Consider the following 27,541-nt stretch of genomic DNA (forward strand, 5'->3'; position numbering starts at 1 on the left):
ATCTGTACATATCTTATAGTTACCTAAGATGATTAGGTTTCTCATTGTAACCCTATAAATATTGATCAATGGAAATCACTCTGATTGAGGAGTTTATATTATCTAACATGGTATCAGAGCTTAGGTGAGATCTTGGGATCATATATAAAAATTCTCACCCTGCCAGTGGGTTGGAAAATTAAACCCACCGGCGGGATATACACAAATTTTTTATGCTTCCGCAAACACACATATAGATTTTTTTTTCCCTTTTCTCAAAGTTTTTTTTTAAAATCTTTATGTAACCTTGCGCCTCCCACCGACAGTAGCAACCGCGAAAGCCGCCTCCATCATTGGTGGCAATTGCATACACTACCGTCTCCCACTACTGGCAGTAACCACATCTGCCAACCTTCTCCATGTGCCGCACTCTATTTCCACCTCCTCATGACCAACAATGATTCTTACATTGCCCCATTGGTTTTTCTACACATAATCACATAGATTTTGTTTTGGTGGTCGTATATCAGAATAAGGTCAACTACTTTTGCACATCTCTTTTGCTATCAAGTTGGCTCCTCTTATTGTTGCAGCACTTGGAATCTTTGTGGAGTATTGATTCTTGCTACCTGGGTTTCTCTTTTGAGATTAATTGCAAGCGGTGAAATTTAATCTTTTCTTGCGCTATTTTATTTGTTTTATTCAACTGTGATTTCACGTAGTAGTGTAGTGTCTTCTTCCCGATGATGGTTTGATCCCTTAGCTTCTTCTTCTCTGGATCTGCAACTTAGCCCAAGTCTGTGTTCGGCTCTTCTCCTTCTCCTCCGGCCTAGCAGTGCTTATTTCTACTCTATGTAGGTCGTGGCTGTTGCTTCTCATCATTGTCATCACCGGCACATGTCTACTACTTCTCTTTTGATCATGGGTTACCATACTATCCTTACCGCTTGATGCGTGATTCAGATCCAGTCTGAGCATCCGATTTTCTCCCTCTCCGACTGCGGGGGTGTGATAGAGAATATCCATAGAATATTCTCATCTTAGGTTTAGGATATATTTTGTATAAGATTATCTTTGATATCTGTACATATCTTATAGTTACCTAAGATGATTAGGTTTCTCATTGTAACCCTATAAATATTGATCAATGGAAATCACTCTGATTGAGGAGTTTATATTATCTAACATTTTAATATAGCAAAATGCTTATATAATTTAATAATATTTATTCAATTCATTGTCAAACCGGTGAAAAATTAATTTCAAAATAATATTTGAGGGAAAAAATATTTGTAAAATCAGTGTACGTAATTACATAAGAAATTTAACATCGTTGCAGCATGTTTTAGGAAAAGTCCGTAAATTGCCTCAAAAAAAAAAAAAAGTAGTTTAATTTGAACTTTGCCTCATCCGCCGAAATTAATCCCAACTTTCGTTTATTATCTATCACTCCCAACTTTAGGGGTATTAATTTTTGTTGCACCCAACAGGTCATCCAACCTGATGTAGCAGGTGACCTAGACACGTGTTGGGTGCAACAAAAATTAATACCCCTAAAGTTGGGAGTGATAGATAATAAACGAAAGTTGACATTAATTTCGACGGATGAGGCAAAATTCAGATTAATGAGAGCAATTTTTTTTTTTTTAAAAAAAGAAAAGTCCGTAACACCATATTGTGAAGGAGCTCCTTCAAATTTATAGCAGCTCACTCTCAAATAATTCCCTCCAAATCACATACTCTTCTACTGTGTGCTGTATGTTGCATTTTCCAAAATCATCTTGTTTCTAATTTTCTATCAATGCTTTTTGATCTTTTCAAATCATATATGCTTAATTTTCTGTAAAAGTCGAAGCTAATACTAATACCCCTTCAATGAATTCTCATTACCCAGTTCCCAATTCCTCCTTCAATCCCTTAAACCCTAACCCTAATTTCTCAAATCCCCATTTCAATTCATGGGCACCTCTACCTTCTCCCCCACTCAACCTCAACCTCAATCTCAATCTCAATCTCAATCTCAATCTCAATCTCAAACCCTTGTTTCTGATTTACCCAATTCTCTCTCTTCCCTCAAAACCGTACTACAATCATCAAATTCTACTCTTCAATCTCTCTCTTCTCTCATCCCCTCATTTTCTCTCTCCTCCAATTCCCTAATTCAATGCCCTTCAAACCCTAATCACTGGGTTCCCCCAAATTCCCTATTTCAGCACTCCCTACATTGCCCTTCTTCGCTTGATTTGGGTATTTTTCTTGATTCCCTCCAATACCCTAAAACCCTGAAATCTGAACAGCATTTGATTCACCAGAACAAGTTTGTTCATCCCCTTAATGACCCCACATCAGACCTTTGCTTGTCCCTTGATGACTACGTCGATTTCGGTTCCAATTTCTTTTATCAGGGTTGTTCTGGTGTTGTTAGCTCATTTGATGATGATGCCACTAGGAGGATTTTCACCCTTCCCGGGGTTTTATCAGTCGAGTGCTCGAATTTTGCTGGTGTTAGTGATAGGGAGAATGATCACTTTTTGGGAAGTAGTATAAAGGTACTTCCATCTGAAATGTGGGTTATTGGGCGTGAGATTGAGCAGTGGAGTGATTTTCCCAATGAGTACTCATATAGTATTTTTAGGGCATTCTTGTGTATGGATTATGTAAAGGAAGGCGAATTGTTGTCGTGGTTGATTGCGAATTCACCGCGTTTTGGTGTTGTAATTGATGTTGCTATGAGGGATCATATGTCTGTACTCTTTAGACTTTGCTTGAAGGCAATTAGGAGAGAGGCTGCACATTCTTATGGGTCTTTGAAGAGTGATGTTGGTGATAATGGTCATAAGTTGGATTTGAAATCTTTGAGGTTTAAGTGTCCTGTTACAGTTGAAGTTTTGAGATGGTTGGCATCACAGTTATCCATCTTGTATGGTGAAACAAATGCCAAGTCGTATGTTATTGCGATGCTTCGACATTTGTTGCTTAATGCTGCATCTCATGCCTCACTGTTTCCTTTAGACAGGAAAATGGAGCACGGCCCTGCCATTGAGCTAGAGAAAAATATTGTCATGGGTCAGTCCGCAGGAGATGTCAGGAAGAATGAAGGTCATGACAGAACAGATGAAAGAATGTTTAGCAGATCTATTTTTGTGTACCAAATAGCAGCTGCTATAGCTGCATTGCGCGAAAGAGCATTGCTTGAAGAACGAATCAGGGCACTCCGGAATCCTCTGCCCCTTGCTGCTTATCAACGGTTTGTTCATGTCATCTTATTCTGTGTAATGATAAATGTACTAATTTTTTTGTGACATTCTAGATGAACACTATCCTGTTGAACCATGTGATGATACTTATACAAGCTTCAATTTCTGCCTTACGTATTGTTGCCTCATCTTGGCCTTGTTTATATAGTTGGGTGATCTCATCTGATGGATATTACGTTAGTTTTGTTTTGGGGTATAGAAATGAAGATAACTTCTCTTAAAGAATAAGTCCAATTGTGCATACTTTTCTGTTTGGGGTAGCTGAGCATCAGTTAATATAGTTGGGTGATCTCATCCCAGATAATATGTTTTTTTTGTTTTGGGGTAGAGAAATGAAGATGACTTCTCTTTAAGAATATCCAATTGTGCATACTTTTCTGTTTGCAGGGTGGCTGAGCATCAGTATATTTCAAAGAAGGCTGATGAGGAACGCCAAAAACGTCCTGATTACAGACCGCTGCTTGAACATGATAGTCTTCCTTTCCAGAGGCAACATGATCAGGTATGTGTTCATTGCTTGAAATGCAGATAATTTGATGTACAGTTTACGTTTAGACCTTTCTTTCTAGGATTAGAAGGTCCACTTTCATTTGATGATTTCGGTGACAGGAACTTTAGACCGTCTAATTATAATAGTTTTAGAATAGACTTTGAGATGAAGAATTATTAAGAAGATTTTGTCAAGATGATCTGCAAAAGTCAAGGAATGACATAAGTTAGGCCTCTGGCTTGAGGTGGGTCTGCCTGGGTACTTAATATATTGCTTCTTCTGTTTCTCTATGATTTACTGCTTATAATTTTTGAGTGTTGGAAGAATTGGCAGCATGTTCCGTAACTTTTTTCCCATTCTACTCCTATTAGAACATTAATATGGGCCATTTATGCTCATATACAGGGCATGTACAGTTGTACAGTCTTTTTTGCCAGGATTAAAAAATGATAATGTTGCATGATTGATGTAGTAGATGGATCTTTTGAAAGCATTTGGTCTCATTTATTGTAGCTGTAAAACGTTTGCCAATTTCCATTATGCCTCATAATACAGATAGTGTCAACTGTTTCCTGATAATGAGAGAGGGGACAGGTTTACAACAGCTGAATGTGTTCCTATATAGACCTTTTTATCACCATATTTCATTTTCCCCTGCTTTATGTAAGATCAAGTCTGATGTTCATGCTAGTCTGATGTCTTAATTATTAAATTTCCTGCCTAAGCTGTTAGTCTGTACTACGTATGAAATTTTGACCAAGTTAATGAAGATAATTTCAATCTTGTCTGCTGATCAACCAGGACTCTACAAAGATGAAAACTAGAGAGGAGTTATTGGCTGAAGAGAGGGATTACAAACGTCGCAGAATGTCCTATCGTGGAAAGAAGCTAAAGCGATCAGCAAAAGAGGTAAGAAACACGCTGTCCTTAGATATTTTGTGCTTCTCTTCTACTTTTCTTGGGTTACACTGATCCATTGAAGATTTATTGCATGGATGGCCTTTCCTTAAAAGAACCTATCAACCCATAATTAAGCTTCTGGGTTTCTTGTTTCTTGTTCAAACATTTACCACAGGAGTGGGCAGTGATAAAGTGCTGAGAGAGGAGAGAGAATCTAGAGAAAGGAAGTTAATGAGGGACAAGGGGTCATTAGACACTGTAGTTTGTGTATTCTTTGGGGGTAAATGGCAATTCACTTTTCATTCTTTTGAATGTCTGGGCATCTAGGTTGCCAGTTGGCTCTCTGGTACAATTTTCGTTGTCTTTGTGATCATAAGTCTTGTCCCTCCCCTGAGATTATGGGTCCTTTTGCCAAAGATTGTTGTTGATTCAAGGATTTGAGTGTCAAGTATCCCTTTTATCAGTGTTGAACCTGAACATGGATCCATATTCATGCCGCTCATGCCATGTTTCATCTTGTGTCCCACTATTGAAAGGCCTTCATGTAACAAATATCTGCTTATGATGTTTCTTGTCAGCTGTAGTGAATGAGCAGATAAGTGAAGGATTGATTGCTTGTTTGTTTGGAAGCTGTTCTGTGGGTTGGAGAAGGGGAGGGGGGAGGTACATCAACCTGTATGGGTTACATTATTACAATTTGTGAAACTTTCCAGTAACTGGGTTAAGATTGTTTATTAGATGAGTGGGATGTCTGTCTGATCCTGTTAGTCTGTTAGAAGTAGCTTACAAAACCTGATGCTGTGTGACAAATTTTTAAGGTTTCTTTTTAAACTCATTTGTAAAGGTGATGCGGGATATCATTGAAGAATACATGGAAGCTATTAAGCACACAGGAGGTATTGGAGGCCTTGACAAGGAAGATGCAGAAAGAGCAGTGTCCACATCTATTAACTTTCCTGCCCATGAATCTACAAATTTTGAGGTGGCTCATCACTTAACAAATGATCAGCAGCATCGATATAGGCAATCACTTAATGATAACCATGAATCTAGGGACAAAAAACATATTGATGCTTCTTCTAGTAGAAAGGAGCGACAAAAGAAAGAGACTTACAATCACAGACATCTTGAGGATGAAGGAACAAATAGGGATAGAGGTTCTAGGGACTATTATTCCAGAAGCCCAAGTGTTGATAGAAGATCCAACCGATCAAGAGAGCACAAGAGTCACAGAAGGAACCAAGATGTTTTAGAAAGAGATGATGATGGACATTCTAAAAGAAACTACTCTTTCCATAATATGTCGAGCTATAATGATCTGAAATCATCTACATTAAGCACTTTGAGAAGCTCTTCTGGTAGAAAGGACAAAAGGAAGTTAGAATCTCCAGAGAGACATAGATGGAAAAAATATGAGAATGACGAAAGGGATTTATCGAAAAGGGGTGAATTCAGTGATAGATATGATCCTTCTGAAGCTAGTGATATTTATGATGGTTAGTTCATTGACAGCCAGTCCGGAAGGCCAGAGTCATAATACAATCTCTGATGGCATTAGGGTTCGATTGTGAAGTAGTATTTTGTTTTCTATGAGGACTTTTTGACCCTTGATGACTGGTTTTTGCAGTGTTCATGTTGCTTTGCAGGTATGTAAATTCAAGCATTCAGCATACTTTACTTGCTTTTGGTTCATCTTTTATTGCTAATGACTGGCTTATTGGTTGTGATTTTGACTTGGTTTATGATAATAATTTTCTGTAGGAAGTCATTCAGGCTTCAGCAGTTTTTTCTTTGTTCGTATCCTCCTTTGTATCCTTTAGTAGCTTATGCTTCTACTTGGTTCTGCTTTTGAATGCTATTGTTTACATATGAATTTGTTTTCTGGTAACCATTATCCTTGTCTTTCTATGTACTTTTTATCTCATTTTCTTACTCTTTTCTTGCACTTTGGCAATATCTTATCATACATTGCACTTAGGCACTTAAATGTGGTTTGCCAATATGAGCATAATTTATTATGATGTTGATCTTACATATTATGTCTAAAATTTTGATATTTTGCTTTGCCAAGACTATTACTCCAATCATTCAGCATAACTTCATGTTACTTTTGGACGCATGGCACCCCCTGCTTGATATTGTCCATATTGCTTAGTCTTTTTTAAGAAACTGTAAAGTAGTTGCCCAAAAGAAAGCGTGATATATTCCAGGCTAATTTGTTAGATATAATAAGTGTGTTCTAACCACACTGTTACTATTCTAGGAAAATGCGGTGACGTTAAATTTATCAATTCTTTCTTTGATAAATTATGGACAGTATTCGGACTTTTGCCCAATCATAATAATAATATGGCTGTTTGGTAGAAATTTGTTGTGAAATAAAAATTCCATTACATACCTTTGGAAATGTTGGACTTTGCCCTAATATTGACTCTGCAACTTGATTGATATTTTTTGTTGTTTGATATTGTTTGACATGATGCATCACTTTAGAGTTATTATGAACTCAGTTGTACTTCCATGCCTTTAAATAGAAATCAGCATAAAAATTTCTCCTAATCCCATGTCAAGCTTGTTAAGGCCTTAGAAAAGCCAACTTTAGGTCGGATAATATTGACTTTTGAATCATTTTTATTTTCTTAATTACATCCTTAGTTAATTGGCAGTTTTCTGTTCAAATATCTCCTGATTTAATCATAAATGCTGTCATGTTCTACCTGTTTTTTGTGTCTATTTGGTAGTCACTGCTCCTTGTAGCAACAGTTTGATTTTCTGTGTTCTTCACTCCATCATTGCAATTTATTTAATTCAAGTTTGTTACTAGTTTGCGTGGCAAAACCACAGACCTTGGTACTATTAATTAGCTTTACGGGCCTCTTACCTACCATTAGAATAAGAGTAATGCGGCTACTGCCATCACTTGATGAAGGGTTGATAACAATTGCCTGCAAATATTGTTGTATTTAATATATAAACCGAGTTTATACTTATCAGTGAATATGCTACTCTAAATGTGATGTTTCATTAGGTATAGATTGTCAGTAATGCTTCATTCTTGGGAAGAAGGGCGATTTTTTTAGGGATAACAGCATATTTAACTTAATGAGCCCCAGCACCGAACCAGGATTCTCATATGCGAGTTGTATCATGCTAGTAATAGATGCAAGGAACCAGACTTGATCATTTCTTTAATAAATTGTGGTCAAATGTTCTCTTTATAGGATCGATTGAAGGTAGCTTCTGACTATTTTATTTGAGATATTCTGTTTGCCTTTTGTATTTTGTAGATCCCAGATACAATTGAAGATGATTACCGGAGGTTATTTCGTTGTAGTACTGTCATATGAATGACGCTGCTGCTCATCGGAATGTTAGGGTGAGAATTTGTAGTCAGCTGTGTCACAGGCCCCAAATTGACGTGGATAGGGTATTCTGTAACTATTTTTCTTGTGAAATTTAGAATTGCATCTTTAGTCAAGCAAGTTATTAGACATGTAGATTTGTTGAGGCGATTGCTGATGAACTGAGTGAAGTAATACAGTGACAAAAGTAGGTTGGAACCTCAAGTTTTTTTTTTTTTTTTTTTTTTTTTTTTCTTTTTTAAGTTCTGATATTTATTTAGGCCAATAATGAGTAATGCGTAAAGATTGATTTTTCTTTATTGACTAAATATTTTTGGATTATTATTAGAACATTAACTTGTTGGAATTAGTATTTTAAAAGGCGCCGACAAAATTAAGATTGTTGTAAGGGGTTATTATTCTAAACTCAATCGTACTAGTTGTGAAAGGTCATACATAGTTCTTGTCATCCTGAAAACGATTTTCTTATACAAAAGAAGTAATAAAACTAAAAACATATTAACATGACAACAAGTTTGTGGACAAGAATTGAGAAAGGTGAGTTAAGCTACTTTGGTTTTGGAACGTTCGGATAATGTTCAAAATCAATTTCAACACTCAATTTATACTCTCTATATATCTCCAAGTATAATTTACAAGTACTAAGTATATTTCATACTTGTTATCTTGACAAATTATATATTTTTTATTGCCTATTTTTATGTTACAGCCGCCATTACATGCATTGATGGTAAATTTTCTTATTTTATTTCTTTAAAAAATTAAAGTATAGTTAGAGAATACTATCTTTGCCCTTAATTTATTTCTTAAAGTTATATCTATACTCATGCTTCTCTTTGCCCTAGTCTTTATCGTTGTCATTTCACCTCATTAAGCAAGGGAAAATACATCTCACTTAAACATGTTCACCTTGAATAATAATATGACTCATATTATGCATCCAGTCACTCTCTTCTAAGTGAACATTTTATGTTGAATAATTAAATTAGCCCCATCATTTTGAGTTGCTTACTGACTTACGAGTGTAATCTTTATATTAAAGTTGCCTTAATAACATTATAACTGGATGTCAAAAAAAAAAAACAAAAAAAAAAAAACAAAAAAAAAAAAAGAAGTATTATAACTTTCATTTATAGTAACAAAAAGTTGATACGAGTACTAGGATAGTTCACTGTTTCAAAACCAAAATGAATATAAACCCGAAAAATCTCACTATCTAAATTCATAAATTGGGCTTTATGCCTAGGTATTAGATCGGACCGGTAAGATCTCTTGAAATCGAAAGGATAGCTCTAAGACTCTTATTCTAATTCCTTTTATGCTACACTATATGGTTTTAGCACAATGTAATGCAAGTAATACCCCTAACAATAGAAAGTACTGCAAGTCGTAATGCTCTTATATATAAGTGAAGTGTGATAACTGATAAGTAGATGTAGCATTTGGTTTTCAAGCATAAAAGACAAGAAAATGAAAATAAAATTCCCATTAAATCTGACTTATTATTTGGATGAGTTCATCATCAAGTTGCAAAGTCACAAATTATTGTCTGACAAAAACAATCTAGATTGAGGAGCCTGATATTTTGTCCACTAAATGAGTGAATGACAATTGGCCAAAGGCTTTTAAGCTTTTGGATCGTAAGTTCAAATGAGAAATAAGGACAATAATGTTATGTTTAATTATCCATTTATTATGAATATTAAATACTCAATTGTAAATAACTCTTAAATATACAATTATTGAATAATTAATTTACAATTTGGTGTTTCTAATTATTAAAATTTAATGATTATTAATTAGTAATAGTACTCCCTATTAATTAGTTCTTTAATCCTCCCCATTTGTTATTGGATACATAATACAGTACTAATTATATAATTATTGATTACAATATTTCTTATACAGTTATACTCCTCCACCTTTGGAAGTTCTTCCTATTTGGACAAGAAATACTTCATAGAAAAATCAATGCAAACTAGGAAAAACATTTAGACTCGGAGTGATTATTAATTATGAATAATTATTAAATTAAGCCAGTTATCAGATACAATGTCCGACTATTTGAACAAGTTTAATGTCAAAAACCAATAGTCAATGAAAAAGTCAGCCAAAAATCAGATACCACTACTCAGATACCCCTTATATATTCCCTATTGGATTTTAAACAACCCTAACCGATACGAACACCAAATCCGTCACAAGTCGAAAACCAAAAACAAACACATCACATTAGTTGTACCACTCAATGCTACTCATACAATAATATAGGAGATGAGGACCGGATGTGTTATACACTTATAAGTACAATGACTATATAGTAGAGATTTCTAACACATAACTGGTCCATATTAGCTCCATACTTCCATGATTGTTACATGTATGATAATGTGGCTATATATATTTATATGTGTGTGTTAGTTGATAATGCAAATAGCATACCACATGTCGCGTTGCCAAAGCTGCAGCCATAGATTTGAGAATAGTACAGACAATTATTTGGCTGACATGCACCATATATCACTTCAATTTCTTGGGTTTAAGCCTCTTAATTTTCTTATTAGGGTCCCTCCATTTTTTTGCCTTTCACCATCAAAGTGCCAATTATAACAGGCAAAAATATGTTTGTCTTTTAGACTTATTTGCTTCATAATAATGGTGCCCATCCTCCTATAATTTTAACGACAGTCCCATATTGTTCATGTTAGTAGCTAGTACTACAACCTAACACGGGGCAAGGATCATATCGTTAGACTTTATCTTCACTTATTTCACAAACATGAGTTCAGATTACTTTTAATATGTTTTAAGAAAGGATTAGGATAATTTTGGTGAAGAGTTTACGCCGTAAGTTTGAATAATTAACCTCGTTTAGGTAAGTAAAATTTGCGTGAGTGACATGCGTACTATAATAATTGACTAAGCTAATGATGACTAATTAAGGGTCTGTTCTCATTGACTGAACTCAACTGAACTGAACTCGGCTGAACTGAATTGAACTGAACTGAACTGAACTGAACTGAACTCAGCTGAACTCAGCTGAACTGAACTGAACTGAATATTTTATAAGAGAGGGAAATTAGGAGCTGAACTGAATTGAGCTGAACTGAACTCAGCTGAACTGAACTGAACTGAACTGAATTTCAACGTAAGAGAACAGGCCCTAAGACTTATTAATAAATTATCGTCCAAATAAATATGTTCTTACGCACCAAAAAAAAACAATTCAAAAGAGATATGAACACATGGAAACTTGGAAAGGTCCATATCTTACGTGAATATGATTCACGGGTAAGTTAAAGTATAGTAGAAGCCTTTTAAGTAAAAAATTATATGGTTTATATTGCTTGCTTCTAAATTCGAGTACTAAACATGTCAGAAACACTAGAACCAAAGGCAGTTCTAAATTCTTTTACGTGAATACTTTTATTATATGAATTGGTTTCTTTATTTTAAAATTTAATACTCCAAAAGTTGGTGAAGAATTTTGGTCTTGGACTCTTTTTTCCGTAGAGTTATCTTCTTATTGGGGAATTCCATGTAGTGTTTAATTGTTTATGGGGAGATCGAGGACAATTACATGGTTTATCTATACAGAATCATTAAGCATTATATTCCATTCTTATTAGATTAATTTAGAGATTTTTATTGTTTATGGATTATGTTAAGAAAATATTAAGGAGTAATAAATAAGATACACAATGTTCGAACTTTGATAATCATGCATGCCGCAATTTATTGTCTATGAATTGGAAGCTTATCTTAAGTGATTGATGAATATTACATATAACATTCAATAAAATCGTGCGTTGATCAGAGTAATCTCGTTCTAATGTAATTACTCAGTAGCCATTTAAGCCTCAATTATTTCACTAGCACATATCTTCACATGTTAAGTATTATAAGTTGAGATCGTAGAAATTTATCATCAAAGTCATCACATGGACACAAAATTTAAAGAGATTTTAGAGAGTTAACAATAAAATTTTGTAAAATAACCTAACCTTCTACAAGAGGAAATATTAGGTTAGGACAGTTTGTTCATTCTAATTAATTTGTGTATTTGGCCTTTGCAATCGAATCTCTATCAAAAATCACAAAGTTTCATATATGACTGATAACATCGTATGGCGGGATTACTTGGTTAGGAATTACTCGATTGATCAGGGGTTACTCAATGTGCATAAGTTACTCAATTAAGTTATCCGATTAGTATTTTGGTGTGTTATAATCAGTCACACGATATGACCAACCACATATCAAATGCGCTGACATAAAAACATATACGGTATGTAATTAAGTTGCATGTAAAAAGAAACGGAGAAAGTGAAGAGCAAGCCTCTCACTCAGGTCTCCTTACCAAATAATTGGCATGAGTCTTGAGCTATGGCCAAACTCCAAAAACCAAAGTGGGTTAATATGCCGCCAACAAGTCATAATTCAAAGTCCACTATTGATGATTAACACCATAGAAAATAATGCACCCATTTTATTTCCAAGTGTCATGGCTGATTATAAAATCCACGTGCATTGATTGTTATTTGATCATAAAATTAAATTATTTATGTTTCTTTTAAAAAATTAAAATCTCTCTTTAAATAAAAATCCAAAATTTATCTCTCATTAAATAACCTCCTTTGGGCCCTCATCTCCATTTTTCTCTTTCCTTTCTCCCCCAAAACACCAAAAATCACACAACCAACGCTTGTTTTTTTCACCCAAATTACCAGGAACAACATCAACATCAAATTCTACAATTTTTTTAATTTATTTTTAATTAAGTGAGAGAGAGAAAGTAAGTTTGATGAACCTTAAATCCCCAGAAATTCTGTGAAAAAAAAAAAATTACAGAGAAAAAAAATGGCGAAGAGTGAAGCGATGGGTGTTTCAGATGGAGAAGTTTTGATTGAGAAGGGTAATAATAATAACAACAATGGTAATAAAATCAAAGCCAAAGAACTTAAGAAGGATTTGCTGACACTAGTTATGGAAATTAATCAAGAAGAAGAAGATGATGACGAAGAAGTTGAGAGAGAAAATGGAGTGATTCTGGGTACAATTGATAAAGCAATTCAGGCATTAACTGCATTGAAAGAGTTGAAGTTGAAGAAATCGAAGAAGAAGCGTGCACTTTCTTCTCAGTTTGATCAGTTGAATGTTCCTGATGAATTTCGTTGCCCCATTTCTAGAGAAATTATGAAGGACCCTGTTGTTTTATCTACTGGACAGGTTCGATTTCTTTCTGGGTTTTTACTTAATTTTACTGGGTTCTTGTTTAATTTTTGTGGGTTTTTGTTTGATTTTTCTGGGGTTTAATTGAATTTTTCTGGGGTTTTTGATAATTAATTAGTTGTTGTTGAGATGTTTATTTTTCTAATTTTCTTGGTATTTTTTTGAATGTAGGAATTTCTGTAGGTTTTTCCTCAATTTTTGTTGGACTGTCGGTTTGGCATTTTCTTGCATAGTACTTGAAAACTTTTCTTGTTTGGTGAACTGAAATATTTTATCAGTCGGTGGATTTTCCCGAATTTCTGGGTTTGAAAACTTTATTATAGTATAGTTTAATGTATGAAATGGGAGTTATGTTGTTGTTCTGAAGTTTTGTTAACTGATGAAATATTTGGTTGATAATCTTTAGTTTGGTATGGTTTGATCAGAGAATGCCAGCAATTTCAGCTGTAGCAGTGTTTGTTTCCACAATTCCAATTACTAGAAACAAAAAAAATTGGTTAGGAATTATAAAAAATTAACATTACAATTAAACTAACAGTGGTTGAGAAATTCTGCCTTATCCGTAATATTGGGGTTAATCTTTCCATGTGCTTGACTGATACTAGAATGTGGAGGGAAAGTTCTTAATTAATGTGATTGTTTTATGAATAAGTTTATTAAATGAGTTTAATAATATGGTGGAAATGTGTAATGATGTTATTGATTCACTATCTAATTATATATGCAAAATGCCGAAATTGGAGAATATGGTGGCTTGTTTTGGAGGATAACATGTGAATCTTGTATTGTAAGAGTGGTTTCTATATTCGATTGCGCTTTTGTTGTTGACGTCGTTGTGAAGTTTTTGCTTAAGTAATGAGATTTTTCATTGGATGATTGATGAGACTTAGAGCAGTATCAAGTATCGATAGGACATTAATGAGAATCGTGGAATTTTTTGCTTAGGGATGATTTTGTGGTGGGTTTACTTTAGTAGGTGTATAAGGAAAATGAATTTGCCATTTAATGTTTGCGGTTTAGTATAATTGGTTTGCTTTATTGCGCTTTTCGCAACCCTGATGAATTTTAATGTAATCTGATATGATTCGAGCCTTGATTTATGAGATATTGTCCTCCATATGCAGACTTATGATCGGCCATTCATTCAGAAATGGTTAAAAGAAGGTAATAGAACATGTCCTCAGACCCAGCAAGTGCTTTCTCATATCGAGCTCACCCCTAACCATTTAGTCCGAGAGCTGATATTACAATGGTGCAAGGATCATGGAATTGAACTCCCTCCCCCCCTTCAGGATGTCAATGATGGATTCGTAACTGATGCTGATCAAAATTATTTGAATATGCTTCTGGACAAGATGTCTTCTACTCTTTCTGAACAAAAGCAAGCTGCAAAAGAGATCCGTATGTTGACCAAGCGAATGCCATCTTTTCGCTCCTTCTTTGGGGAGTCCGCTTATGCATTGCCGCAGTTGCTGGGGCCTCTTACAACCGCGGAAAGCCTTGAGGATCATCCTGATCTTCAAGAGGATCTTATAACTACTATATTGAATCTTTCTATACATGACAACAATAAGAAGCTTATTGCAGAGTTCCCAGCTGTCATTCCTTTACTGATTGAATCTTTACAATGTGGGACCATTGAAACAAGAGCCAATGCTGCTGCTGCGCTTTTCACATTGTCTGCACTCGATGAAAACAAGCTTCTTATTGCTGAACTGGGAGCTTTGAAGCCTTTGATCGACCTTCTGGAACAAGGGCATGAAACAGCCATGAAAGATGTGACTTCTGCACTCTTTAACCTGTGTAAAATACGGGAGAACAGGGGTATAGCTGTCCGTGATGGGGCAGTTAAAGTGATACTAAAGAAACTCAAGGAGCGGGTGCATGTCTCTGAGTTATTGGCTATCCTTGCTTTTCTGTCAACCCATCATTCAGCAATTGATGAACTAGAAAATCTTGGTTCAGTGGATTGCCTGCTAAGTATAATAAGCGAAAGTTCGTGTGAACCAGATAGGGAAAACTGCATTGTGATACTGCTTGATATCTGTGGATACAGTCGTTTTGCTCTGAAGGAGGTTCGGGATGAAGAAAAAGAAAAAGGAATCATTTCTAGTCTTGCGGAGAATGGAACTTCAAGAGCCAGAAGGAAGGCTAATGGTTTGCTGAATAAGTTGAGGTTGAACAGACGCATTAACTACACCCATACTGCTTGAAGCATATTCCGTAAGAGAGTTTTGTACATATTGCTGCGTCGTTCAGTCTTTGTATACATGTAAAGTCAGATACTACCTCGGGGGTGAATTGGCGGTAAGTTCTGTTCCCTACCCTGCCCCCGACTCTTTTAGCAATGTACAGTACTACTACTACTATAGCTACTACTGCAAAGTTTTGGTTTCCATTTGTTTCAAATAAGAATGGTTTGTCTGTGATCAGAAGGGAGAAGTTTAGTGCTTCTTAGTCATCAATTGAATTAGTTTTTAGTCTTTCTAAGTTCTCTCTGTCAATAAACCTGTTGTGGATAGGACCACCCAATGTAGTTGCGATTATCACAATCAGCATTTTGGTAAATATATTTCTGTGGGTCACTAAGTGGGGTGATTTGCTTGCTAATTAGCTATAAATGAACAGATTGGAACTCCGCTTGTTGCTTTCAAAGCCAATCTTTTGCTTGTGTCGGTTGTCCTGCACATAGTACATTGATTGATTTGCAACCCCCCCCCCCCCCCTTCTTCAAAGTTGCGCCTTTTTTTCTCGTTATGGTGATGTCTTTCTGCTTCTTGTGATAATGACATATTATAGTGGCTGAGAAAGTTGTTGCAAGTGGAGTTGAATGTCTAGAAATCACGGGAAAAGGAATGGAACCAAGAAGCAATTAGAATATTGTTAATATTAACTAGTTATTCTAGTTTTATAGACCCATAGGTTGGTGTGCTTTTCAGCATGATGCATAGGTAGTTTGGGGGTGATTTTCATGCTGCTTTTTTTTATACCATTTTTGTTCTAGATTCTGATTTTGGAATGAGGTTGTTGCAAGCAATGATGTCTTGTTTTTGCTTGTTTCTTGTTTGAAGAAAGACTTATAGTCCTCATTTTGTTTTTGTTTGACCCCTTTGGGAAACTCCTTAACCCTTCCTCGTAATCCTTGGGTCTAATATGTCTGAAAGCTAGGACTACTCAGGCTGGATTCAATTTGGATTACAACAGATTGATCAAAACGAGCTTTTATTTCTTTTTTGTGTGATTAGGGTTGTAGGAGATCAGATACAATTGTCGGGTTGATTTTGCGAGGTCTAAACAATCTATAGTCGTTGATTGAGATAGGCCTACCTCAAGAAGAGCCTCCTTTAGAGTATATAATATTCTTTTTGTTTGTGTGTGTTATTCAAGTTGCATCTTGGCGTGCATTGCTTATGTCAAACATCTTACCAATGCACCCACTGAACACAGATATTTAAGATTGGGAGTTTTTTAAATTTGTCGGCAATTGGTAATTGGTCCTTAATTATTACGGAGTAGTTTTTACTATAGATTTCAGAGTATGGGAAAGTTGGTGATCCTTTGTAAATTCTTTGCTTTTAATTTTGGGCCTTCAACTTTTTTGATTTACTTTACCACCCTTTTGATTTCATCCAATTATAGTGGGTTATAGTTTTGGTTGATAAGAGATTCCAAATACGGTATGAAGTTTCTTGGTCAGAAACATTGCACCCTCCACTATAGGACGATTAGACTACATGCTGGTATGCTATGTTTTACACCATTGACACGGTCAAACTTCAATGTACACCAAATAGGTTCAAGTGTTTGTATTCGACTATTTGCATAACCCAATTATAGGCTCGAATGCTTGTGCTTTTCCATAAGACCCACAGGACATAAGACTTGTTTAATTTAAGCTTATCTTGAATTAATAGATCTTATATGCAACGAGTGTATATCTCGGAAACCCTTTGATTTCACAAGTGTATAGACAAGTTGGATGGTAAGCCTTAGGGCCTGTATTTTTCAGCTATTTTCAGTTCAGCTTCAATAAATTCAGTTAAGTTAAATTCAGTTTTTAATATATCCTTCTCTCAGTTCAGTTTGGTTCCAATAAGTTTAGTTCAGTTAAATGATAAGTTCAAACAAAGTGACAAATGTAAGACGGGGAATGGGTGGTTGAGTTTAGTTAACAGTTGAAAGACGACTTCCAAGTGAAGGTAGTACTTGAAAAAGAGTGTCGTGAGAGAATCTTAAATTCTAAATATAATAATAACTCTACTCATTCATGTTATGACAACGTAGATGTTATGTTATCACAGCTTTTTATAAGTGGTCCCCACTTTTTATTCTCTGTGAGTGAGTGAGTCTGCAAGTCTGAGAGTGTTTGGTGTCTTTAACGTATGAATCAACTCAACCTTTAAGGTCTTCTTTAGGGGCCCATTGTTTCATCTGCTGTTGCAGTCTTATAAATTTAGCATCTTTTGCATTAAAAATGTCTTCAAGGTGGTTAAGTTATTAATCATCTACTGTAGTACTGAGCTAATTCATTACTTAGTACTTACAAGAAGTAATAAGATGTTAGATTAACAATTAAATCTCTTATGGAGTAACAACTCCTCCAAATTCGGGGGAAAGAACTTGGTTGCGGATATTAAGAATGTTAAGTTAGTTGCTACATCGTTGTTTTACATCTCGTTAATTAGTTTTGGTAAGCAAATTTTCTTTGTGTAGCTAATTAGTTTCGTAAATGTGAACTAAAATAAAAACGTGTTCAAAATATAAAATGTTGATGTGGATGTGGCATGACATATTTTCATATGAGCAAATGATTATAAAATGTTTGATGAAATCAATAATTGATTGTCAATTTTTTTTGTGGAAAAGTTGATTAATCAATTGTACAGTACACTCTATTCATCTAGTTTAAATTGATTTTGTTGGAACGTTACTAAGCTATTAGTAGGAAAAGATCAATAAATAGTGCTAAGTGGACGAGCATGAAAAAAGTACTTCGTAATTTTGTATTACTTATTGTGAATAAGTGAAATAAGAAGTACAACTAACTTAGAGACCATTAGATGAAAATATTCACTTATAAAAATGGATAGTATTATCCTATTTGAAATTATCAGTTAACTTTTACTACTCTTTAGATTAAGGGTCTGTTCTCTTCAGCTTAATTTAGTTCAGTTCAGCTCAGCTTTAATCACTTTAGTTTAGTTCAACTCTTAATTTCCTTCTCTCATAAACAATTCAGTTCAGTTCAATTTAACTCCAATCAGTTCAGTTCAGTAAATCAGAACAGGCCCAAGCGAAAATAAAATTTAAAACATCCACTATACTTTTACCCTATAAAAATATGGTTCATGCAAGTCATGATGAAAAATTTAATTTTGGCAGTCACCGTTCACCGATGATAAAATGATGATAGAAAATTTGAGATGATAAGCTAAAGTTGATAAACCCAATAATGATTTATAACCTTACAAAAAGTCTTTATTGTTGGACCGGTTTAACTTTAGCATGTGAATATGTGATACTTGTATTTTGTTTTAAGACTGGACCATGCCAGATTGCCAGCCTCTGGTTTTATTTGTCGGCCCAATTATGCGCTACTTTTCTACTTTGTCCTACTACTGCCTTACTAAGTTACTATCACTACTACTACACTCCTTACTGCCTCATATTGCTTACTGTAGTTTTGTTTTACTCCCTCCGTCACTTTATTACATACCTGTATTCCTTTTTGGGGTGACCAAAATTAAGTGCCTATTTCTATTTATAGGTTGTACCTTTTGCCAATATTATTCTTGTTTTGATGATTTGTCATCAATTTCCTTTTTCTTTTTTGTACTTTACATCAATTCCCAATACTTTCTCTCTCCTAATTCTCAACCACTTTTTCTTTCTCTCTATCTCTCTCTAACCCCACATGCATATTTGTACTCCCAATTTTTAATTTTAAGGAATTTTTAACTTTCTTAAATCCCGTGCAAAATGAGAAATAGGCATGTAATAAAGGGACGGAGGGAGTATTGTTTTATTTGCTCATTTCAATTTTACTCTAAGCTTAAAATTTGAGTTGAAATTTACTTTATTTGTTTTATACTTCAAGTCTCCAAATTGTTTTACCAACTCTATTTTTTTTAATTTGATTATCATCTACTCATTATATGAAGATAAATACTACTCGTACCATTAGTTTTAACTTTTAACTATCAATTTGTTTTAAAGTGATTGTTATGTTGGATACTTGGATAAGAAGTTTCACTTTTTAGTTCTAAAATGTTACAATGTCGAATGCAATGTAGAAAATGCCGTTAATCATAATTAGTACTTTTCGTACACTAATCTTAGTTATATAGGGTAGAGTATGTAGGCTAACATTTCAATTTTTTATTTGTGAGAAATATAACTTCCATTAAATTTCACCTTCGAAAATCTTTCCACCAAACAAATTAGCAATTTTATTTTCCATAGGCAGAATAACCTTTTCAACAAACCAATTTCTTAGTATAATTTTTTTAAAAAAATGGTAATAACTCCTACGGAGTATATGTTAGTGTGCTCTGTTAAAATTTTTTCAGCATTTTGGAGTACAAGAAATGAGTAACAGATATTCAAAATGGCGCACCTTAATAATAACGGTAAGTAGTCAATGGCTAACACTAATATTTTCAGCATTTTGGCCTACCATTGAAATTTTTGGCACCTAAACATCTCATTCAAAGTGGTAGACTACCAAAATATGACAATATAATTAAGGATGTAAATATTGACAATCAAGCTTATCTCTTGACTAAGCTCTAAATGTTCATACTATAGCTTCACTACAGTTCAAAAGGCTACAAGTATATAGATTGTATATATTACATCAACCAGCCGAAAACCGGAATTCTAATCTTTGCATACAAGGGAAGCTTCTACAAAATACTTGTTCTGATTATCTTCGGTTTTATGTCACTTGCATTAGACTGCACAAGGGGGAACCAAGCATCTTGAAATAAATCCTAGTCTTCTCTTCTGTATCAGATAATCAATGTACAAAACATTAGTCGTACGTGAATTAATAGTCACGCTGATAGTGTACTGTTATACATTAAAATGCGACTTCAATAATGTATTGCAAGTACATAAAAGTAAAAGAGTAATAGAGTACGTACTCGCTTAAGGAGCTCAGGAGGGATCTTATAGAGATCTTCATCAACAGCTTTGGGAGCTCTACGAGGCGGGGCGGCTGATCCGGCGTCGTATTGGTACTGCTGTTGCTTCTTCTTAACGGCTGTTACAGCTTGACGAGGTTGACGTTTGACTCCTGCTTCTGATGAAGGGATCTCCGTTACAGTAACGTCAAACACCTTCCCTGCTTGCTTCCTATTTCCTTCCTTCACATGTGTGTTATTTCCTGTTCTCTTTTCTCTCCCCTTCCCCTGCACAAATGCACGTAACTCATTAAGTCTTCATTTAGACATCAATTCGATCCATGGAAGAGGGGGTCGATTTTTTTTGAGAGATCATCGATCGTACTAGCTCTCGATCTCAGGGTATTTTGGGATTTTCCTAACTAAAAAGATCGACATATTTTGGAATTTTCTTAAAAGGTACAAAATAATTTTAAAACGTGCCAATTATTTCTGTATAGATGGAGTGTATCCCGTATCCAACTGTCACATAAATTAGATTCTCCGGTCCATTTTAAACAAAACTAGATATACACACAAAAAGCACATAGGATTCATAAATTTCAATTAATATTAGTAGTACAATTAAAATCAATCAATCAAAAAATTAATAAACCTAGTAAAAGTAAAATTCCCAAAGATGATAAAAGTAAGATTAGGTATGGGTCAAAGTCTTGGAGGCCCACAACCCATATAGGAGGAAATGGGTGGGATCCGAAGAAAGAGGCAAAAGAATTAAATGCGGGTTGCTTGTTAAGATGGTATGATGTTTGATGTTTGATGTTTGCGGTTGTTGTAAACGTGAATATTGTCAATTATCATGTGAATGTGGAGCCGATCCATATATTTCGAATTATGTAGAATTTTATATCACATATTTTGTACCATAGTACTTCATTAATATTAAAATTAGTACAGTATAATCAGTAGTAATGTAAGTACTACAGTATTATTAAAAATCATTACTAACATGTTGGAGGACCCCAAATTCTGCCACCAATTTATCAATTCAGTAAATGAAATGTTGGATGCATTGCTAGTGTTAGAGAGTACACTTTCATTATCAACTTCCTCTGTTTTAAAATAAAATGTTATTACAGATCTCAACTCGTAAATCACTAAGAGAGTAAGAGTACACGATAGATACCCATATTCTAAGCAACTCATACGTCGTAGTTCTTCCTTACCCCTCGTCCTTATTAAATGTCTCAATCTATAAGAGAAGTTGTAATGAAAGAACTAACACGTTGATTATAAGCATGGGCTTTATGGCTTATTTGAAGTTGTCAGTTTTCAAAATCAAATATAAACTCATATAATGACTTATTCTAAGTTCATTATGATCTTTACATTACCGCTTTTTTAAAGTGATACCAAACGAGCTATAAACTACTTAAGGGTTGTAGACTTGTAGTGTTTTATATGTGGACTTTGACTCTGATATATCTGTTTAGAATAAATGATGAAATTAATTAGTGTATCTACTTGATTGTTTGGACAAGAAAGTAAAGGGGTTAGTTTATCTTCTCTAAACACTTTTTTCTAAAAAAATCCTATAAGAATACTAGTCAAAGCTATAAACAGGTGATATGAGTACACATTATTGGAGTAGTAGTAGTATAGTTAATAATTTGACATGTAATGAAATGATAAGATTAATACAGATCCTCGTTTGAGTTTCAATATGGTTTACGCAACATATCTCAATCAACCCTCACCACCATGCATTTTCACATGATTCTCATTAATGCTGTCTTATCTTCCCTTTAATTCCGCCTTTCTCCAATTCTCCTTGCTTATATTATTACTCCTATTCCATACCCTTCACACATTTTAACCAAGTTACCACCTCTTTTCAGCTTTCACGAGTGTAACTTACTACCTCCGTTACAGGTTATGTGCAACGATTTGACATAAAGCAGAGAGGAAAAATGTCTAATCGTTGCACATAACCTGTAACGGAGGTAGTATATTATACTATCGACATGACAATTAATATTAAATTAAACATATATGTATAGATTTTTTTTTAAGTGAAACTCGTGGTAATTTAATAATGATCCACAGTCTACGCTTCCTAAGTTTATATGGAATGAGTCTAATGACCGGATGAAGTATACTAAAATTAATTTTTGCACCCCTTCTCCGTAAGCTAAGGGAGTATTTCTTTGATAAATTTTTGCACCCCTAGCCCTAGTATTACATATATGAGAGTATGAGACCCCGTGACTAAGAATTTTAAAGAACTATGATTTGAGAGAGAACGACTATATAATGTCGTTTTATAAATTCATAGTATGTCCTAATAGTATCATAATCAATTAAGTTAAGTGAAGTATTTTATTTTATTTATTTATTTTTTTTTGAATAGGAGTTAAGTGATATTAATATGTTATTAGCGACTAACAAACTATCCTAAATACGCACCAAAAAACAAACTATCCTATATACGGAGTACAAGTATATTTTTGTATGATTTATATTTTTGTACTACGTATTAAAAAATGCTAGAGATCTAGACTAGGAAAAAAAATAAGTGAAAAACAAAGGCTGACAAAATCTTATGGCAAATGTCAGCAATCCAACACAACCATTCCCCTCAAATAATGCATCGTAAAATAGACTGCCTTCCATTAAATTCAACTATGTCCAACTACGGAGTAATATTTTTTCATTTCATATTAACAATATGAAAATTCTAATATTAGCAGTCTAAAATTAAATTCTGTATATTTTATATTGCTATGAAAAAAAACAAAATTTTCCAAATTTATACATATATAAAAAAAAGAGTCAACAAAAGTAGACTGCATTTGATTTCCACCTCATAAGTCATACTCCGTAAATCCGTAATATAGAAAGAATGAATGAATACCAACAAAATCTTAAACTTCTGCTATCTTTCTTTTCCTACTAGTTCCACTGTTTTAGATCTCCTACTTTTTTTTTAATTATTTTATTTGTCTGCATTAATAAAAATAAAAATAAATAATTGAAAAATTGCTTAAGAAGAGAGCAAAAACCTGTTTAGGACGAGGTTTGATGAAATCGACGGTGTATAAATCATCATTAGGATGCTGATTTTGATTATGATTATGATGATTATCACAGCATTCTCCTGAGGATGAGCTGTACCGGATTAAACCAGCTTGACGTGCACATTCAAAATACTGAGTAATGGGTAAATCGTTTACATATTCCCAGTTTCCAAACGCCGGTATTTGACTCCCTCGTATCTTCGATTCCTACGCAAACATAACCATAAACAATCTCAACTACAATTCAACCAAAAAAAAAACCCGTTTTATATTATTTGCAACGATTTAACATAAAGTAAAAAAGGAAAAGAGTCTAATCGTAATAAAAGAGACATTTTCACTTACATCCATTTTTGTAGAGAGAAATTAAGAGAAGAGAATTTCAGAAATATATTGAAGAGAGAGAAATTTTAAGTGATAGTCCTACAGTTGGAGGGACACTGCCTTTTATATGGAGGGGAATAATAATATGGTTGGATTTTTATTTTAATTTAATTTTTATTTTTTGGCTTAGGAACTTGGGATAATGTGATTAGGTTTATAAAGAAGTGGGAGTTTATTGGTGGGATTTTGGTAATAAAGTCAACTTTGGGGTTGAAAATTTTGTTTTCTAATTTTTTTATTTTTGTTTTTGATTGTTTTCTGACTTTGTTTAGCGAATGAGTTGCTTAGAATATGGGGATCTATCGTGAACGAGGGGCCACCATTGTTTGGCAGAGTTTACATTTGTAGACTCTTATTAATCAAGTGCTAAGTAGATGATTTACTATTAGTGTTGTATCTTGACCTTTAATAACATGATTTGACCTTATTATTTTAGCTTAGACGATTAGTCGATCGGTTAGAATACTAACTCGCGCTCAACTAATGGTATATGTAATTATGCATACGTAGGTTGTAGCTGATAAAACATTGCATACATCATTTAAACTTTAAAACTCCTTTTACGTCATGTTAAATAATAATACGAGTATTGATTACGTCTCAACACAAATCTTATTCTTAATATCGATAATCTGATAACTATTGACCAATTAAAAATTAAGGTCGTTGACAAAACAATTGCAAAACTTAAGTGAATTACTGTCAGTGAAATGATTAGCAAAAATGCTACCAATAACATGATTGACGCAACAATCAATTGAGAGTAAAAACATGGGTCCTTGTCCTTCACGTTAACTCTTAACGGGTCCAAAAATTAAAAAAAATTATAAAATAAAATTTGTCATTAAATTACCAAAACAGAAAAGTCTTAAACCATGTTTGTTTGCGTAAAAATTAAAAAGAAAAGGAAAAAACGAAAAGGGTAAAAAGTTGAGAATGAAAAGCCCCAAAAAAGGTAATAGCACGATTTACGCGGTAGATTAGACAAGGACAAGCTGGGAAGCATGGCCTCTTTGTTTCTCAAAAGTCCAAATCCAAACAGTACTTACAGCAGATAACAGGGAGTAGGGTAAAATCTAAAATTGTGAAACTTTCTAGTAAAAAGCCAATCTACTTTTTAGTTTTCTTTTTTCAAGAACTAACACTGGATTTCATTTTTAAAAAAAATAAACCAAAAAAATCAAGTTATATGAAATGAAGCCATCTTTTTCTTTTTTGTGTTAGGCAATAGTAGGAAATGAAATTAAAGTATAAAGCTATTCTAGGCTTTGTAGCTAGGAAATGGAAGTAAAGTTATGTACTTGTTGAAAAGGAGTAAACATTTTGTTTTAGTGAAAGTTATTTATCTTTGGATCAAAATAGGGTGTGGCTAAATTATTCATTATTATGAAGTACGAGTACAACATTTAATATCTTTTGAGGCTCGTAAAAGAGATGGGTTATCAATCCTTAAGACGAGGTGTAAATTTGAAGTCTGAATTTAAATATCAGTATTGTGAATCGTGATCTATTGCTAGCAAGATTATTTGACAGGTTGGTTACTTTTCTTAAAGTTGATACGGCTCAAGTTATACAAGTCATATATATTGCAAATTTGCAATATGTCTGCAACGTAGATAATTATGAAATTTCCTAGCTATAAGTAATTATCACCATGATTTTTCTAAAATGAATTGAACCTTGCACAAATAATGTTGTCTCTTAACCTCTTTATTGATTGCCCTAAGAAACAATGATGGTGAAAACAAATCCTTGTTCTTCTCCCTCCATCTTTTAATTCTTTTTTGTCATGAGAAACAATAATAATGGTATAAAAACAAAGCAAGACATATTTAACACGATTTGTCTACGCGTAGCATTAAACAACATTATTCTCCAGTTATAATTCTAATCATTCAAAAATTGTATGCACTTGGAATTGTCCCTTGTTTTCTAAATACGAGTGTAGCCTTGTCCATGGTCAAGGTGGAATAATAATGTAAATAAGTTTTATGTTCAAGTGTAAGATATAGGCTTTAAACATTAAAATTATACAATTCTCCTAATAAAAGAGTGATTAACTTTAATACAATTTTTACCTCTCTTAAAAATGACTTCATGATGACCCTAGAGCTTTCTTAATAATCACAATCAATCATTCCCATATACCAAATTAACAATAATTCCTATGAACTTAGGGTCTGTTCTCATTGACTAAACTCAGCTGAACTGAACTGAAATGAATATTTTATAAGAGTAGGAAATTAAGAGCTGAACTAAACTGAACTGAACTGAATTTCAACGTAAGAGAACAGACCCTTAGTAAGAAATCCCTAATTAAGAAGAATAAACATGCCAATATTATTAGTTAGAACTTGATTATCTATATTACATTAATAATAATATTAATATTATAATTAGAAAATGAAAAAAGAAAGACAAGCCATAGATTTTACTAAGAAAAAGCTGACCAAAAGACCAAAAAGGACTCCACCTCGTAGAATGAAATGCTCCCCTAAAAAAACAATAATTGACCTTTTCTAATTATATTTTATTGTTTGATGTCTTTCAGATTTCAGAAACGTACTACACTTAACTTTGACTGTCAACATACCGTCATTCTCCACCGTCAACCGGGCACGTGCTTCTCTTATTCGACGGAGAATGATCGACTGCTTTTCTTACGGACAATTTCCTAACGTTTTGGTCAAATAAGCTGTTACAAAAGTCAACTTCGTCTACTCCATTCAAATTAGTCGGTGAAGAGAATTATCAGCTAATTTGTAAGTAAGATACTGGAATACAAATTAGTAATTTGACATTTATATGTTCAAGTAATCAATTTGTAGTGTATACCAGGATAATGTCAATTATTTGTCATATTATATATCCAAAAAAAATGGTTAGTTTGTACCTTATTAACGGTTCATACTATTTACTAGAGTACATAATTTTGATCATTAATATATACTACTTCCTCTGTTCTTTTTTAATTGACCTATTTCTTTCATCACGCTTGCCAATGCAAATCTTTAACGATCAATAACTTTAATTCACCATAAGTAAAAAATATAAAAGTTACATATAATAACAGTACTTATTGAGACGAATACAAAAAAATCCAATATGAATATGTTTCTCATTACATATTATTCACAAAAGACGGTCAATGAGGGGTGGTGAATAGTGTAAAAGTCAAAGCGGGTCAAATAAAAAAGAACGGAGGAAGTACATATACTCAGTATGAATTACTACCTTTGTTACTCACTTGTTATAGATACACAATTTACGAAATTATTGAAAAATGTGAGTGAGTATTAGATAAAGTAAGAGGAAAAAAAAAATCTACTCCGTATTATTATAAGAAAAAAATGAATATAGTAAGAGAAAGAGAGTATGAAAAGGTGTAATTATTGCGGGGGTGAATTGAATAAGTAAGATGGTAAAAGGGGTACGTCGTAAATAGAATACGAGTAAACTTTAGTGAGTAATTTATAAGGAACATTGTAAGATGTATGAAAAGTGAATAGAATAAAAAAGAACGAAGGGAATATACACTATACAACAAGATAATTAAAAATTCATTTTGAATGTTGAAAGATCTCTATCAACATATATTAATTAAAATGTCATTTAAAAAAAAAAAAAAATCTTTACTAGTTAAATTCAAGATATTAATAGCTATAGTTGTCCCTTCAAAAAAAAATTTAAATATAATAAAAATAAAAATAAAAACCATAGTTGTGAATCATCAAAC

General features: G+C 33.6%; 3 protein-coding genes across 4 annotated transcripts; 2 read left to right on the forward strand and 1 right to left on the reverse strand.

Moving 5' to 3' along the window:
• Window positions 1-1,726: 1,726 nt before the first annotated feature.
• Window positions 1,727-8,232, forward strand: LOC145604513 (U11/U12 small nuclear ribonucleoprotein 48 kDa protein-like). Of its 2 annotated transcripts, none has more exons than XM_081660400.1 (5): window positions 1,727-3,226; window positions 3,624-3,738; window positions 4,528-4,635; window positions 5,471-6,272; window positions 6,388-8,232. In XM_081660400.1, the coding sequence occupies exons 1-4, from the start codon at window positions 1,938-1,940 to the stop codon at window positions 6,125-6,127; spliced, it is 2,169 nt and encodes a 722-aa protein (XP_081516526.1). In that variant the 5' UTR covers window positions 1,727-1,937; the 3' UTR covers window positions 6,128-6,272; window positions 6,388-8,232. The 2 variants fall into 2 exon arrangements, with proteins under 2 accessions (XP_081516526.1, XP_081516527.1); XM_081660401.1 differs by having other exon boundaries at window positions 7,914-8,228.
• Window positions 8,233-12,573: 4,341 nt separating this feature from the next.
• Window positions 12,574-15,818, forward strand: LOC145604516 (U-box domain-containing protein 9-like). The gene is made up of 2 exons (XM_081660404.1): window positions 12,574-13,217; window positions 14,345-15,818. The coding sequence occupies exons 1-2, from the start codon at window positions 12,849-12,851 to the stop codon at window positions 15,431-15,433; spliced, it is 1,458 nt and encodes a 485-aa protein (XP_081516530.1). The 5' UTR covers window positions 12,574-12,848; the 3' UTR covers window positions 15,434-15,818.
• Window positions 15,819-19,936: 4,118 nt separating this feature from the next.
• LOC145604524 (uncharacterized) lies at window positions 19,937-23,917 on the reverse strand. Its single transcript, XM_081660412.1, has 4 exons — window positions 23,767-23,917; window positions 23,407-23,628; window positions 20,366-20,632; window positions 19,937-20,225 (listed from the first exon to the last, which is right to left on the reverse strand). The coding sequence occupies exons 1-4, from the start codon at window positions 23,770-23,772 to the stop codon at window positions 20,172-20,174; spliced, it is 549 nt and encodes a 182-aa protein (XP_081516538.1). The 5' UTR covers window positions 23,773-23,917; the 3' UTR covers window positions 19,937-20,171.
• Between the last annotated feature and the right edge of the window lie 3,624 nt (window positions 23,918-27,541).

The sequence above is a fragment of the Chenopodium album genome, chromosome 22, assembly GCF_948465745.1.
Source record: "Chenopodium album chromosome 22, dcCheAlbu1.1, whole genome shotgun sequence".
Lineage (NCBI taxonomy): Eukaryota > Viridiplantae > Streptophyta > Magnoliopsida > Caryophyllales > Amaranthaceae > Chenopodium > Chenopodium album.

Coding starts and splice junctions, on each gene's coding strand:
- LOC145604513 (XM_081660400.1), top strand. CDS start 1,938: ATGGGCACCTCTACCTTCTCCCCCACTCAACCTCAACCTCAATCTCAA. Junction 3,227..3,623: donor CCCCTTGCTGCTTATCAACG/GTTTGTTCATGT, acceptor TTCTGTTTGCAG/GGTGGCTGAGCATCAGTATA. Junction 4,636..5,470: donor TAAAGCGATCAGCAAAAGAG/GTAAGAAACACG, acceptor TCATTTGTAAAG/GTGATGCGGGATATCATTGA.
- LOC145604516 (XM_081660404.1), top strand. CDS start 12,849: ATGGCGAAGAGTGAAGCGATGGGTGTTTCAGATGGAGAAGTTTTGATT. Junction 13,218..14,344: donor TTGTTTTATCTACTGGACAG/GTTCGATTTCTT, acceptor CTCCATATGCAG/ACTTATGATCGGCCATTCAT.
- LOC145604524 (XM_081660412.1), bottom strand. Junction 20,633..23,406: donor TCAAACCTCGTCCTAAACAG/GTTTTTGCTCTC, acceptor GCATTTGTGCAG/GGGAAGGGGAGAGAAAAGAG. Junction 20,226..20,365: donor CTCCTGAGCTCCTTAAGCGA/GTACGTACTCTA, acceptor TATCTGATACAG/AAGAGAAGACTAGGATTTAT.